The sequence below is a fragment of the Lineus longissimus genome, chromosome 12, assembly GCF_910592395.1.
Source record: "Lineus longissimus chromosome 12, tnLinLong1.2, whole genome shotgun sequence".
NCBI classification, from domain to species: domain Eukaryota; kingdom Metazoa; phylum Nemertea; class Pilidiophora; order Heteronemertea; family Lineidae; genus Lineus; species Lineus longissimus.
This window is the reverse complement of record NC_088319.1, coordinates 362,082-375,388: the sequence shown is the minus strand read 5'-3', so window position 1 is coordinate 375,388 and position 13,307 is coordinate 362,082. Positions and strand designations below refer to the sequence as shown.

Sequence of the window (13,307 nt, the reverse complement as noted above, 5' to 3'; positions counted from 1 at the left end):
TTTTCGAAAATGAACAAATAAAACGATTTTTCTCTTCTCAATTATTTTAACTTTATTGAAAAATACTCATTCAATAAATGTAATAAATGTAGGAATCAAAGATAATATTATATACATATCTGATTTTTCATACCAAAATCATGACTGGTAAAAATTCGTGCTTTAGGAAGCGCTATGAAGCTAATATATATACATCAGACCGTAGATTATAAAAGCTGGGTATAAATGATAGACATTGAAGCAGAAAACTGATTAAATCAACTCTCGAACACCAGGGGGCTCCACCTGTCAAATATGTAGAGCCCTCTGGTGGCTGGGATAATACATTAATTGGGGTCCTACCAAACAAATACAGACAATGAAGCAGAAAACTGATTAAATCAACTCTTGAACACCAGGGGGCTCCACTTGCCAAAACTGCAGAGCCCTCTGGTGGCAAGGATAATACATTAAAATATTCATACTATAAAATACTGTCATCTAATTATATACACATTTTCTAACACCTTATTTCAAATCTAAATACCATCTCAAACACTCTCCCACAGCAAGACATCATACCGTTCCCAAACACTCCTCTGTGAGTGTATTTCCGAAGTGATCCAAAGGGATACTATCGGAGGATACAATTAAAATATCACGGATTATAAGGCGATGAAGTCATGTAAATCTGCTGAACATTTAGAACATTTGTCCACTCTCACAAAAACACAAAGGTTGGGACATATTTGTCTTTGATGAATGAAAGATTGTCAAGGTTATCTTATCTATCAGGCAGTAATTTCACAAAAGTAACTTGGTGCAGTACTTTTCCATTTGACCTTTTCCACCGAAAACAGCGAAATGGGAAAATGGGAAACAGTAACTCAACATGATCGTTAGAGTGTCCAGTACCCTCATTAGAGTGTCCAGTACCCTCATTAGAGTGTTCCTATTGGAACATAAGAGTTAAAGGGAAAGTGAGTACACATATTCAAAGCACCACTTGGTTTGGTGAGATGCATGAAGGCCCATTTATAATATCAGGCCACATCATTTGAGTGTCAGCTCATGTGGCGTCAAAACGATTTCTCGAGTACAAACATCAACATTCGGACAATGATTACCATGGCAACATTCCTACAAAGTATAACCTTATTTGCATAAGTTTTACACATAAATACTGCTTTATAAAACATTGATTGAACATCGCTGTAAGTTAGTATCAAAATCGTCAGTAAAAACATCTAAAAGGACAAACACTCAAACCTTTATGAAATATCAACCCATATCAGAGGTTACATCAGTTCTATCTTGAAATCCAAGGTGGCATAAATCTCTGATCCTTCTTTCTAGCCCCTATAATTGTCATCCTAAACATGATTAAAAACATCAATTTCACTCACCACTTTTCATGATAACATTTTTGAACGGTAAAATCCCATAAAATATTCTTCCCAAAAGCTAAGCTTCCATGTAAACCCAAAAATATAAGATTCAAATACATATTCACGTTATAAAACATCTCTAAACTCAAAATTTGTGATGAAAATTTGCATAATTTATGAAATGATCACGAACTTTGGAAAAATATCAGTCTCCAAGTGAAGTTCAACCCCATAACCAAGTAATGATTGTTTCAATGAGAAACAAACCATGCATTTCCTCATTCTGTATACACACCCTAGGAACGTCCTAGCCATATTGTCCTTCCTACGATTCCATCGAGGACTTTCTGTCAGCGCCATGATCAGCAGAAGAAGGAATAAGTTCTCAACATTAGATATCCGGTTTAAATGCATGCGCACACCTGATTATCTCCAGTAATCATTCAAGCACATGCGTAACCAGTTACAAAATCTGGTATTTTACAACTTTCTTACTGTTTTCAACAATCATAAAATATAATCTTCATATAAAATTACCTTGTACAAAACTGTACGAGTCATTGTTTGCATAAGTCTGCTATAATTATGATTGAAATTGGCCTTATAAACTTTATACAAAGAAATCATCAAAAATAGTCACTAATATCACTTTCTTTTTTAGTCAGCACAAAACTAAATCCTGGTTGTCGAAAAAATTCATAACGAAAACTATCCGAGTAAGAATCAAACTCAACAAGACGGCTAAACATCAAATTGTGCTATTTACCCGTCATCATGAAACTCTCAATGCTAATGGCGCTCAGTTTCCTTCCCATAAGGCCTTGCGACTGAAAGTGTTTGGTGACGGCACTCGAGAGCGCTCGGTGCTCTTCCACCATGGCGGCAAGCTCCACCTCGATCACCTTGATCTTCTCGTCAAGGTCGTTGTATTCCGTGATTAGACGTTTCTTTTCTTCGGGGTCGCGAGATTGGATTCGTTGATTTTCTAAGGCCAGCCTGAAACGAGGAATTAATCATTGGTTAAAGTGGGCTTACCACTTACCACTTACCACTTACATTCTGGCTGCCCTCAAATGACAAATATGGCACAAATTGATATTATGATAAGCACAACGGAATCTATGTTGGGTATTGTCAGGTGTTGTAACCACGATACAGGCCTGAAGATGACAAGAATGCCTCCCTTCACCTACCTAAGTTATGTTGGGTATTGTCAGGTGTTGTAACCACGATACAGGCCTGAAGATGACAAGAATGCCTCCCTTCACCTACCTAAGTTATGTTGGGTATTGTCAGGTGTTGTAACCACGATACAGGCCTGAAGATGTGCAAGAATGCCTCCCTTCTTCACCTACCTAAGTTATGTTGGGTATTGTCAGGTGTTGTAACCACGATACAGGCCTGAAGATGTGCAAGAATGCCTCCCTTCTTCACCTACCTAAGTTATGTTGGGTATTGTCAGGTGTTGTAACCACGATACAGGCCTGAAGATGACAAGAATGCCTCCCTTCACCTACCTAAGTTTCTTGAATTGTGCCCATTCTCTCTTCTTGACACGCACCTCAGCATGAAGAGCAGCTGAAAAAAAGATCACAGAAACATAACACTATGAAGGTGGTACCAGTGTTTTCCTTTCCCAAGTTTTTCTCTCAAAAGAGAAGGAGTTAGGATTCGATTCTTGGGTTCGGGAAACTCCCCCCAACCCCCCAGAAAAAAATTACTCAAAAACTTTTTTCAGGCCAATTTTGGTAGGAAAACAAACAATGGGTAGACATGAATCGAAGTCAGGGCACACCAGTTGACGCCCCCTCTAATTCATGAAATGTTTTGAAACTGACCCTGAAGGTTTGGAACACACCAGCAATTTTAATCAGAACTGCCGTGCTCCTGAACCTGGCCCTCACTCTGACCTCTAAACCACTGATATCTCTCCTCAAAGATTTATATCTGTCTTTTTTGTACTCACTTGCTCTTCCCTGTTTACTTTCAATGGATTCCTCCTCGTGAGCCTCATATTCTTCAACGGATTCCTCCTCGTGATCCTCATATTCTTCATACTCACTCTCAGACGACGGTCTCCCTTCGGCACCCTCACCTTATCAAGAAACTTCACATTTAGCAATGAATCAGAAATTCAAGAAAAAAATGAATCATTATCTCTCCCATTAAGTTTCAAATGAAACAAACAGGTACATATTTCAAGTTTTTTACTTTTTTCTCAGGTTAAAATTCCCATGAGCCACCAAGAAGTCACATGATGTCAAAAACAACACAAAAATATTACATGATAACAGGCCAGTCAACATTTGGACAGACGTCAATCTATCCTATCCCACATCATTCATGAGGATTGTAAGCTAAAGGCAAGCAGTGATGCTGGTGAGAAAAAGATACTTTGAACTCACCAGTCGCTCCCTTGAACTCTATTGGGTCATAATCATGGTCACTCTCCTCCTCTGCAACGCCCTCTTTCTTCTCCTTATCCTCAACGTCGGCGTAATCATGATGTCCTTCAGAACCACCCTTTGCTGCTTCATCACCAATAGCAACGACCTTGGAATTATGAACTTCAACGACGACCTTGGAACTTTGACCTTCACCATCATTCTCCTTATCTATCTCATCATAAACGTTCTCATCTTCATTGTCAAGCTTTGAATCTTCCGCCAAATCAGTAGCGCCATCTCTTGGGACAAAACTATTGCGCTTCTTTTCGTCAATATCGTCATATTCGTGATCTGATTCCTCTGCTCCATCGTGACTAGAATGTTTATCATCTTCGCTGTCCTCAATGTTGACCGGTACTTCCTTTGCGTAAACACTCGTGGCAGTGTTGACAAAAGTTCCCGCTAAAACTTTATCAATACTGTCGGTGGTTTTACGTTTTTCACTCTGGTCGTCCGTGGCCTCGCCATGCTCACGAAGCTGTGCTTTAGCATCATCACGAACCTTCGCGCCCTCATCTTTGATCAATGCACTAATTGACTCGTTGCTGTCCCCGCATATCCCACTGTCTTTTTTTCTATCGGAACTCTCGTAAAATTTGACGGGTGTTTGTTCCTTTCCTTCATCTAGATTAGGAAGTGTCCGTGCGTTAGACGAATCGTCATCCGAACTTGAATCAGATGAAATTTCATCGAGGCTTCCGAAACTATTTGAAATCTCAGGGTACAGCACATCACTCCGGGGCCGATGTGAACCAGAGTTCTTAGTCTTTCCAGTGTTTTTATGAATAATTGGTGATTCATCCGACAAGGTCTTATCAATAGCAGCACCAAGAGTTTCAGATTCACCACAAGGGAGAGTTATCACAGAGGATTCATCCTGACTTATAACAGCGCCCTCTATACTGTTCGTACCACCAGAGGAATCTAGCAGTTCTCTTTCAGAGCTTCCCTGACGACTGTTATGAAGTTCTTGAAAGCTTTCATACCCCTTCGCCGCTATCGCGTCCAAATCACGCACCCTCTCCGCTGCAGCTTTCAAAGACTTTCCCGTATCGAAACTCAAACTCCGACTCATGAATGACTTTACGGGTACTTCAGAAAACTTCCGACTAACTTTCATAACCGCGCTTAAAATATCATCATACTCACTCGCGACGGACGAACGTTTACTGGACGCCTCCTCCGCCATCAGCGCAGAAAACCGCCAATCACGCTTCTCAACTTTGGCGTACACATCCAACACTTTACTCTTTGGTCGTACGACTATGTCTGAATCAGATTTCAAGCGCTCCTCTTTAAGTCTTGTACAACCATCATCAGGATTTTTCACCGTTTTTGCACCAGATGTCAATGCCTCCCGCACCGCCTGTACCTCAGGACCATAATTCTCAATATAGCTATTTTCAGAATCTGAGTCCTTCAACCTATCGTACGTATCAAAGGAATTCCTATTGATAGCTTGCTGCTCATATCCATCGGAACCATCCGACCCCGGATCAGAATGCACATCGTTTTCAAAGAAGACTTTTTCGTCAAGATTATCCGAGCTCGGCGACAGGACCAAAGGTGATATGGCATCATCGTCATCTGAGCCAGGTGGAGGCTGGGAGCAGCATGTCGTCTCCTTGATAAGGACGGCCAACCAGCGACCTTGATCGAGGGTGTTGCCAGGCTGAAAGTGAAGGGGATGAAACATGAGATGACATTGTCCATGTGATGGAGTAAACCCATTTTTGTTATTTAGCAGTGGAAGAAGTTGTTACCGAATAAAAGTACACGACCCTACCACTGCATATCTAACATACAGTCCTAATGTTTAATTCAATTTCGTTTTCAGCAATGTGTTTTTTGGGACACCCAATACAATAAAGTGATACTTTCCAACATGACGTAATCTCCTTCCAAATCCATCCTGGTCCTTTGATCATACGCCCAAACTTGCCCAACATACCTCAATAAAGACTTTCTCAATGTCGCCCTGGACGACCTTGATGGCAAGGTCATGGTGCGCCTCTCGTGCCGTCAAGATCTCACAGCCGACCAGCGGGAAATTGAACTCATGTCGATAATCAGCGATGTCTTTGTAGCATTCGAAAAAGCCGTTCTTGATTCGGCAGTATTTTCTGGTCCAATCTGGCGAATGGCTGCTGAGCTGACTTTTCACATTCATGTAACCTGGAAAGGAGGTCAAGGTCATAGTATGATGATGAGGTACATCTATGACAAACAGAGGTCAAGGTCATGGTATGATGATGAGGTACATCTATGACAAACAGAGGTCAAGGTCATACGATGTTCAAGTAAACGGATTCCATCCACAGATTCTATTCTCTAATGGGAGTGATCCAAGTGTGTTGGTCAGAGGTCACCATACCCATCAGACAAACAAACTAGAAGGTGGAATTGACCTATTCTGCACTTTAAAGGAATACAGCCTGTATGTTTAGACAGCAGCGATTGAGTCCAGCGATATCTACAAAATGGCGTACCTGAGACAGAAACATCATACGACGATCCTTCGTAAACCTCGAAATTTATGGGCGCAGATGGCTCGGCGTTCGGTGTGGACTTCTTGGTTTTCTTTTTACCCCAGCTGCCGAATAACTGTGACGTCCGCCTTGATTTCTGGTTGCTAAGGTGATGTGCCGAGTGGCGTTGTCCACTCGGTGAAGGGGTAAGCTTCATATCAGTAGGGGTGGAGGGGTTGGACAGAACGATTGCACGGTTTATCACATCGTTACTAGAGGGCGTTGACAGTGGTCGTTTGGTTTGTTTGCGCAGCGGTGAAGGAGTTGTTGATTCTGTAAGATGACGGAGAACATTTCATTGCTCAGCATCAAAACCGTCACAGATGCTACGTTTCAGAGAAAAGCGAGAATGCTACCGTTTGTTGATTATCAGGTCAGGGTGGACTTGAAACCCTGAGTAAAACAAAATGGTGGCCAATACTCCCACTGTTGCGTTTTCTAATGACCAATAAATCTTGTGAGCTCGATATTCATTACAAGAAGCAGTAGGTAAGCTGTTGGTGTGTTTGCTGAGGATACATACCTTTTGAGCCAACGATCATAGACGTCACCGAGTATTGTGAACCAGACATAGAGGGCGCCAGGGTGTAGGAATGTGTATCGGCGCTGTCACTTGTTGAACTGGTCTGCGAAATATTGGACAGGGAATTGTGGCTGTTCATCTGGAAGAGAAATATCAAGATTAAGAGAATTGTCATCTTCAGCAGTTACTGGTGAAACCTCAATCTGAACTACCTTGGTTACAATGGAGCACGCCTTACAGAGAAGCACTGTGCCTCATTCTGGTGGCAGCGGTTATGGTTAGGCAACCACAACCAGGGGCAAAATACTGAAGCACTGGAGGACTAGAGCATACTTGAGAGGGTGTTGATGTTGAAGATCCATCCTCTGTCCTGATGCCATCCAGACTATCAGCTGACATGCGATTCTTCTCCAAGTTTCTTCCAATCGAGTTGAATTGCTGAAATTGTAAATATATGGATAAAGTGAAAACTTGTTTTGAACAATCGGGCCTGGTACTTGACATCAAATGTTGCTGGCAATTTATGTCGTCATTCACAGTTTGGAGAACGAATCTCTTCACCACTTGCTCTGAAAAAAGACCAAATCTAACCGATGCCCTCCAGCAATTTAAAGTTGAAGGTTCTAAAGAGCAAAAGAACTGTTACACTTACCTCAATCCACATGTCCGCTCTATCCTTGGAGTCAACGCTGAAGAGATGGGTATCGAATCCCGGATGAGACAGCCGTATGACGTGATGCTTCTTGCCCTCCTTCTCGATGTACGCCACATCGAAGTCTTTCAGTGCGAACGACAACACCGGCCGGCTGTCGCGCTCTGTCTTGAAGCAGAGGAATTCATCAGATGTAACGATGCAGAAGCGTCGAGTCCATTGGTACTTTCCTTCAAACAAAACAGTAAAACTGAATACAGTGGAATATCCCTTGGTAGACACCTCTCCCAAGTTGGTTGTTTCCATTCAATTTTACCTCTCTAATCCGGACACCTCTATTAAGGACAGCACTCGTCACTCCGGAGAGGCTCTACAGTAAAACTTATCATTTCAAGAGAAGGGTATTGTGTTTGGCCTATTTGACCCCAGATGATCTTGAGCAGAATGGTATGAGGTACATGCTTATACTATCCTTGCTCCAGCCAGGTGGTCGACAACAGCCTGTCCTGGTTTAGATATATTGCTGGTATAGACACAGCGATGTCTGGTTTCAAGTCACTGGAACATCATGCAAGGAATGTAAATTCATCAAAAGTCTTGCCGGGGCTTTCTGATACCAGTACCGCGTCGTGCGGTTGTAAGCTTTCTTGTCAGAGAAGGATCATATTATCTACCTTTATATTGTAACTCCCCACTGAAGTTGGCAGCACCGTGCTGACAGAGAGACACGTTATCCAACGAACCCTTATTTGCCTTTCGTTTACTCTTGCGAAAACTCCTAAATCTGAAAGATAGATGGAAAGTTGGTGAACAACAATATACAGAATATCAATTTCAGATTTCTGACTGGAGGGCTGGATCAGTTTAATAGTCTTGCAGGTCAGCCTAGGATTAGTCGTCTGTCTCTATCCTGCATCAGGCCAATGAAAGTCAATTTGGTGGTTTTTGTCACTGTGATTTTATTATCATAACGAAAAAGTTTTCTATACTTTTTAAAGCCAGACCAAAGGTTGGTCAAACAAGCAAGTTACCATCTCTTTTAGAACAACTTCTTGCATGGACTCAGCACTTAAAAACATACAGCACTTGTTCAAGATGATGAAAGGACTTTTAATACAACCCAACAGCCAATGCCATGCTGACTCATCAGACTCCATGCTGACTCATCAGACTCCATGCTGACTCATCAGACTCCATGCTGACTCATCAGACTCCAGGCTGACTCATCAGACTCCATGCTGACTCATCAGAATCCATGCAAGTGTCATTGTTCGGCACAAAATAAAAGCAGTTTGACATGTTGATAAAACTGAGTACGGACTTGGAGACACAAAACTGGACTAACCGCCTAAGACACAACTCACAAGTTGACTTTACAGTGTGTACATGCTAAAGTTTATATACAACAAACAGGCCATGCAAAACTGGAATACAAGTTGTGACCTTGACCTTGAGACATGGCCTTGGGTCACACCTTCAAGGTCGGATTATTCCTCTCCAATAGCAACTTTCATTCATAGCCATGCAAGGTGGTTAGAGCAGCAAACATGATCATTACCTCCAACACAATATTACTTGCAACATAACAGAGAATACAGAGGTTATTTTAGAAAGAGGAACCAAAATCTTAGAGGGAGACTATTGGCTGGAGCGTCAGGGTCACTGGGAAAACATTATTGAACATTTCGATTGGCCAATTGTCAGTTGTTAATCCCTTATTATGAGTGCTATTAAGATTACCTGTTCATGGGCTCTACTACTTCTTCTGAGGGGTGCAATCAGAACTCATATGAAGATAAATGACTTGTTTTCCTCAATCTGTTTCATAATGACCACCTGTTCCCCTTGACTGTCCCAAAGTGGTACAGTCCAATAGAAGTCCTCAGGTACCTTTACTATGAAATAGATCCCTAAACCTTGCTAATCAGCAGATCAATGGTCGCAGAAGAGTGACTTTACTCAATGATAAGGTCAGACTTTTGGGCCAAAAATGGCAGAATTTTGAATTCTGAAGTTTTGATAATGCTTTTTGAGACAGTTTCTGAAGGAAATGTTGAATAATGTCTTCAGTATCTTGAAGAGTTTGTCATGTCAATTCTTTTAGAATGTCTTTAAATGCAAAGCTCCCACTATTTACCCTTAGTTTTTGGGTCTGAAGTAAGACAAAATTAATGTTTTGGGCCATGTCAGTTTCAGAAAAATCGCCCAGGTAGTTTTTGCTACCATCACAATACAAGGGATGGTTCCTTGAGCAGCCAGCCCCTTTGACCCCTCAGCTCAGGCCTATAGTCTCCCTTTAACAAGATGTAATGAGATAAGTAATAACAAGATTGCAGACACGATACGAGCAATAGACATTCCATCCTACCTCGGTAGTGTCATCGCTTGGTCGTCGATTTCTTCCTTAGCATATCTGGGATCAACATACAGTTAGTCAGAGGGACTCATACCAATTTGAAGGTCATGATATATTTTTCCCTCCGTCAAGAAGATAGGATAGGAATATCTAGTATACCGGGTCATGATATATTTGTCCCTCCGTCAAGAAGATAGGATAGGAATATCTAGTATACCGGGTATAGAAGTCTTTTTTCGTATAACATTGTTGAGGAATCCAAACTGATTATCAGAGTCAAGTTATTGATTTGTTAAATTGACTGGACTGGGACAAGAGAATCAGGACTGTGAAACGTTTGACTTTGTCATGAAAGGGTGTAATTATTCTAAACCTGAATAAGGACAATCAGGTAATATCATGAATAGGGTGAACCGCAGCCCGACTCTAGTGCTGAAATATCACTTTCGGGAGCGCTGAACTTCTGGTCCAAGTGTTGTGCAACATCATGTTACCAAGCGTTGCAGTGAAGTCAGACATAGATGATCATGGCCCTAATGACGTCACTCATGATGTCACACAACACTTGGGTCGGAAGTTCAATAGTCCTGAGAGTGTGATATTTTGGCACTGAGGTGTGTTGGTCGAGACTTGGAAAAGATGCGACAAGTCACCTGAGTTTGAATAAAGTCTGAATGTTTCGCAGTCCCTATATTTGTAAACTACCCTGCACATCATAAAGAGACATACCATCATAACCATGTTATCTATTATAGATCAAGAGACAAACAAATGCAGAGTATACGCTAGCCTTACCTCTGCAAGCTCAGAGCAAGCTGTTCGCTAGTCTTGGAAGATCTAACAAAAAAACGGCGACACATATTTTCACTTTCAATCGTTTGGGGGCGTGCATCTCTACCAGGAAGGCCGGTGATTGGCCCAGCTGGCAGAAACTCAATGTAAGGTCCACCCATTATGCTGTAGATGTCTTAGAGGGACAAGTGTGTCATATTTCACATCCCCCAGAAAAAACAGGGCTTGTGGAAAAAAAGTTTCAAAATACTAATTGAGAATACCCGAGATTAGAACACACAGTATCAATATCGGTAATTGATGTAAATGACCTAAAATGTTGAAGCATTTGGAGGCAAAATGATTACAAATGTAACAATTTTATTTACAATAACAACAGTATCTACAGAAGTGTTATTTTGAGTACGAAGTTCACTGTACAATGCATGCGAGGAAAGACTGAATGGGCAGTGATTTCATCAAACTGGCAATTTGAGTGCAGGTGTACTTCCCATATTGAACACTTTCAAACCGATGATCTGGCCAAACTCATTTGCATACAAAGCTTGAGATGATAAGGAGACATCCATTAAGAGTCTTTTTACTGTTGACTTTATGAAATATCCCCAAAATCCTCACCAACCAGACCTTGAACAAGGAAAGACAATTCTCAGGTAGGGGACTCAATAGGGAAACTTCACTCTCGAGGACAGATCAACGATTTCCCTCAGTAGGAAAGGCCCTATTCAAATTCAAATTATGCTACTTTCAATTCAGAGAGACCACCTGGACAACTGCCCCCCTCCCACCATAAACCATCAGTTAATAAATAGACCTCCGAATATTGTAAAACGTTAAAATCTTTTGAACAGGGCAACAAAAATAAGCCCAGAAGGGCAGCACCAACTTAACCCACTCGCTCGAGCCAAACAGAGACCACATCACACCCGAGAAAGACGTACCTGGGGAAAGTGAGAGAGTATGATGAGGCAGTTAGGTTCTCCTTGCTCGTGAGGACAGGGTCGATGATATTCTCCTGGCTACTGTTGACTTCCTGGTGGTCCCCCATATCGTCATAAGACTCGTATGAAGTGGCGTCACTCTCATCTGCAGGGTAAGAGAAAGTTGACTTTCACAAGGAATCCATGGTCACACTGATTCATTGCTTAGCACATCACGGTACGAGCCACATCACTTTAACTTCCAAACTCAAAGAAAGTCTTAATAAACAAAATTCATTACAAAGAAAAGTTTCACTTTAAAAATATTGTTTATTTATTGCTCACCAGCCGATGAAACAAACGAAGGTGGGAAACATTTTCTGTCCTAGCCAATCACTGATGACGCTCAGGACACATGGCGAAGCTGGCCGAAAAATGGCTGTGTAGCAAAAGGGTTAAGTGACATGAGTTACCATTGTTACCAAGTCACACTGACAAACACATTTTTCTTTGCCATGGCCAGCCGATTTAAAAGCACTGTATTGGGGTAGGATGGTGTGAGTGGACAGTGAGTCTAACACTACCTGGGTACAACATGTGGTGTGGGTGGGTTACACGGCGAAAAGCTGCCTGAAGGCAAGGCCAGAACGATTGTGACCAATATCGTCAACGTTTCGTGACAGGACTTCCTAGCAAGGGCGACTACACCTAGCTACATAGCCATGGACAAATAGCGCCACCTTACCAAACCAACTTCCGAGCAACGTACAACAGGAAGGGATAAGGGACAAAAACGTTGATATACTTATGCGTACTTAACCTACTCTCTCTTAGTGATTCCCTCGAGTTCATGCGCTTGCCGTAAAATTTACGCTTAATCATACCTAAGAGTTCTGTTTCCCTTATCTTCTTCTTCTTCTTCTCAGCTGATTTACTGCCCTCTTCACCATCAGATCTGAAAGTCAGGACGTTGAAAGTTAGTCACAGCCTGTTGTCGCAGAAACTGTGATGACCCCCTACAGACAGACTTATGTCACAGGCAAAGATTATCTCTTCATCCTCAATGACATTCGACCCATGACTGTTACGACTCCGACTTACTTGTCAATCGTATCATAGTCGCCCTCCTCTTCTTCCTCGACGATGTTCGACCGCGAGATCATGCGTTGCCAGGCAACAAACTCTTCTTCTGTTTCTGCCTCTCTCTGGGTCAGGAGGCCGAGAGCTGGAAAACACAATCAGAAGCTCGGGTTGAATGGTGACAACTAAAATCAAAATTCCTTTGGGGATTTGCCATCCTCCTCTTCGGGGCAACTGGTTACAGAATCCTTTATTTTGTTCCAACCTCTGGCCGCGGTGTTCTGTAAGTCCTTACAACAGAGATGGGCCCTCTAGAGTAGATGCTGGACAGTGCAGACACCTGGTGTCAAATCAATATACCAAAACTCAATTGAGACCTATGAGTTGGGGGAATTTGTCCATTTTTTTCGAACGGGAAATTAGTCTCTGGAAATTAGAACAATAATGTGATGATTGAAATGAAAATTATCTGAAGTTCTCGTTCCAAGGTCTAGAGTTACATTACAAGTCTGGATCTGGGCTGGGAACTGAAGTGCTCAGGTACCTTGTTTTTCTGAGTCGAGTATGAATGAAATTAAAAGTTGTAATTTTTAACCAAATTGGCCGAGATTTGATCCAGAAAATGGCTGAACACTTGAACGT

At 41.9% G+C, this 13,307-nt stretch overlaps 1 protein-coding gene across 4 annotated transcripts in view; it reads right to left on the bottom strand.

Annotated features, from left to right (window-relative positions):
* Window positions 1-37: 37 nt before the first annotated feature.
* Window positions 38-13,307, bottom strand: part of LOC135496655 (uncharacterized) — a 39,245-nt gene continuing 25,975 nt past the window's right edge. Inside the window, exons 3-17 of one of the 4 annotated variants that reach the window (XM_064786089.1) lie at window positions 12,687-12,810; window positions 12,401-12,540; window positions 11,607-11,751; window positions 10,669-10,710; window positions 9,886-9,930; window positions 8,192-8,301; window positions 7,518-7,747; window positions 7,199-7,303; window positions 6,866-7,004; window positions 6,304-6,615; window positions 5,766-5,989; window positions 3,773-5,486; window positions 3,334-3,462; window positions 2,885-2,945; window positions 38-2,363 (exon numbers count right to left, since the gene is read on the bottom strand). In XM_064786089.1, the coding sequence (XP_064642159.1) occupies window positions 2,126-2,363; window positions 2,885-2,945; window positions 3,334-3,462; window positions 3,773-5,486; window positions 5,766-5,989; window positions 6,304-6,615; window positions 6,866-7,004; window positions 7,199-7,303; window positions 7,518-7,747; window positions 8,192-8,301; window positions 9,886-9,930; window positions 10,669-10,710; window positions 11,607-11,751; window positions 12,401-12,540; window positions 12,687-12,810 (3,758 nt within the window). In that variant the 3' untranslated portion in view covers window positions 38-2,125. The remainder of the gene's footprint in view (window positions 2,364-2,884; window positions 2,946-3,333; window positions 3,463-3,772; window positions 5,487-5,765; window positions 5,990-6,303; window positions 6,616-6,865; window positions 7,005-7,198; window positions 7,304-7,517; window positions 7,748-8,191; window positions 8,302-9,885; window positions 9,931-10,668; window positions 10,711-11,606; window positions 11,752-12,400; window positions 12,541-12,686; window positions 12,811-13,307) is intronic. The other 3 variants (XM_064786091.1, XM_064786090.1, XM_064786092.1) reach the window with 3 other exon arrangements.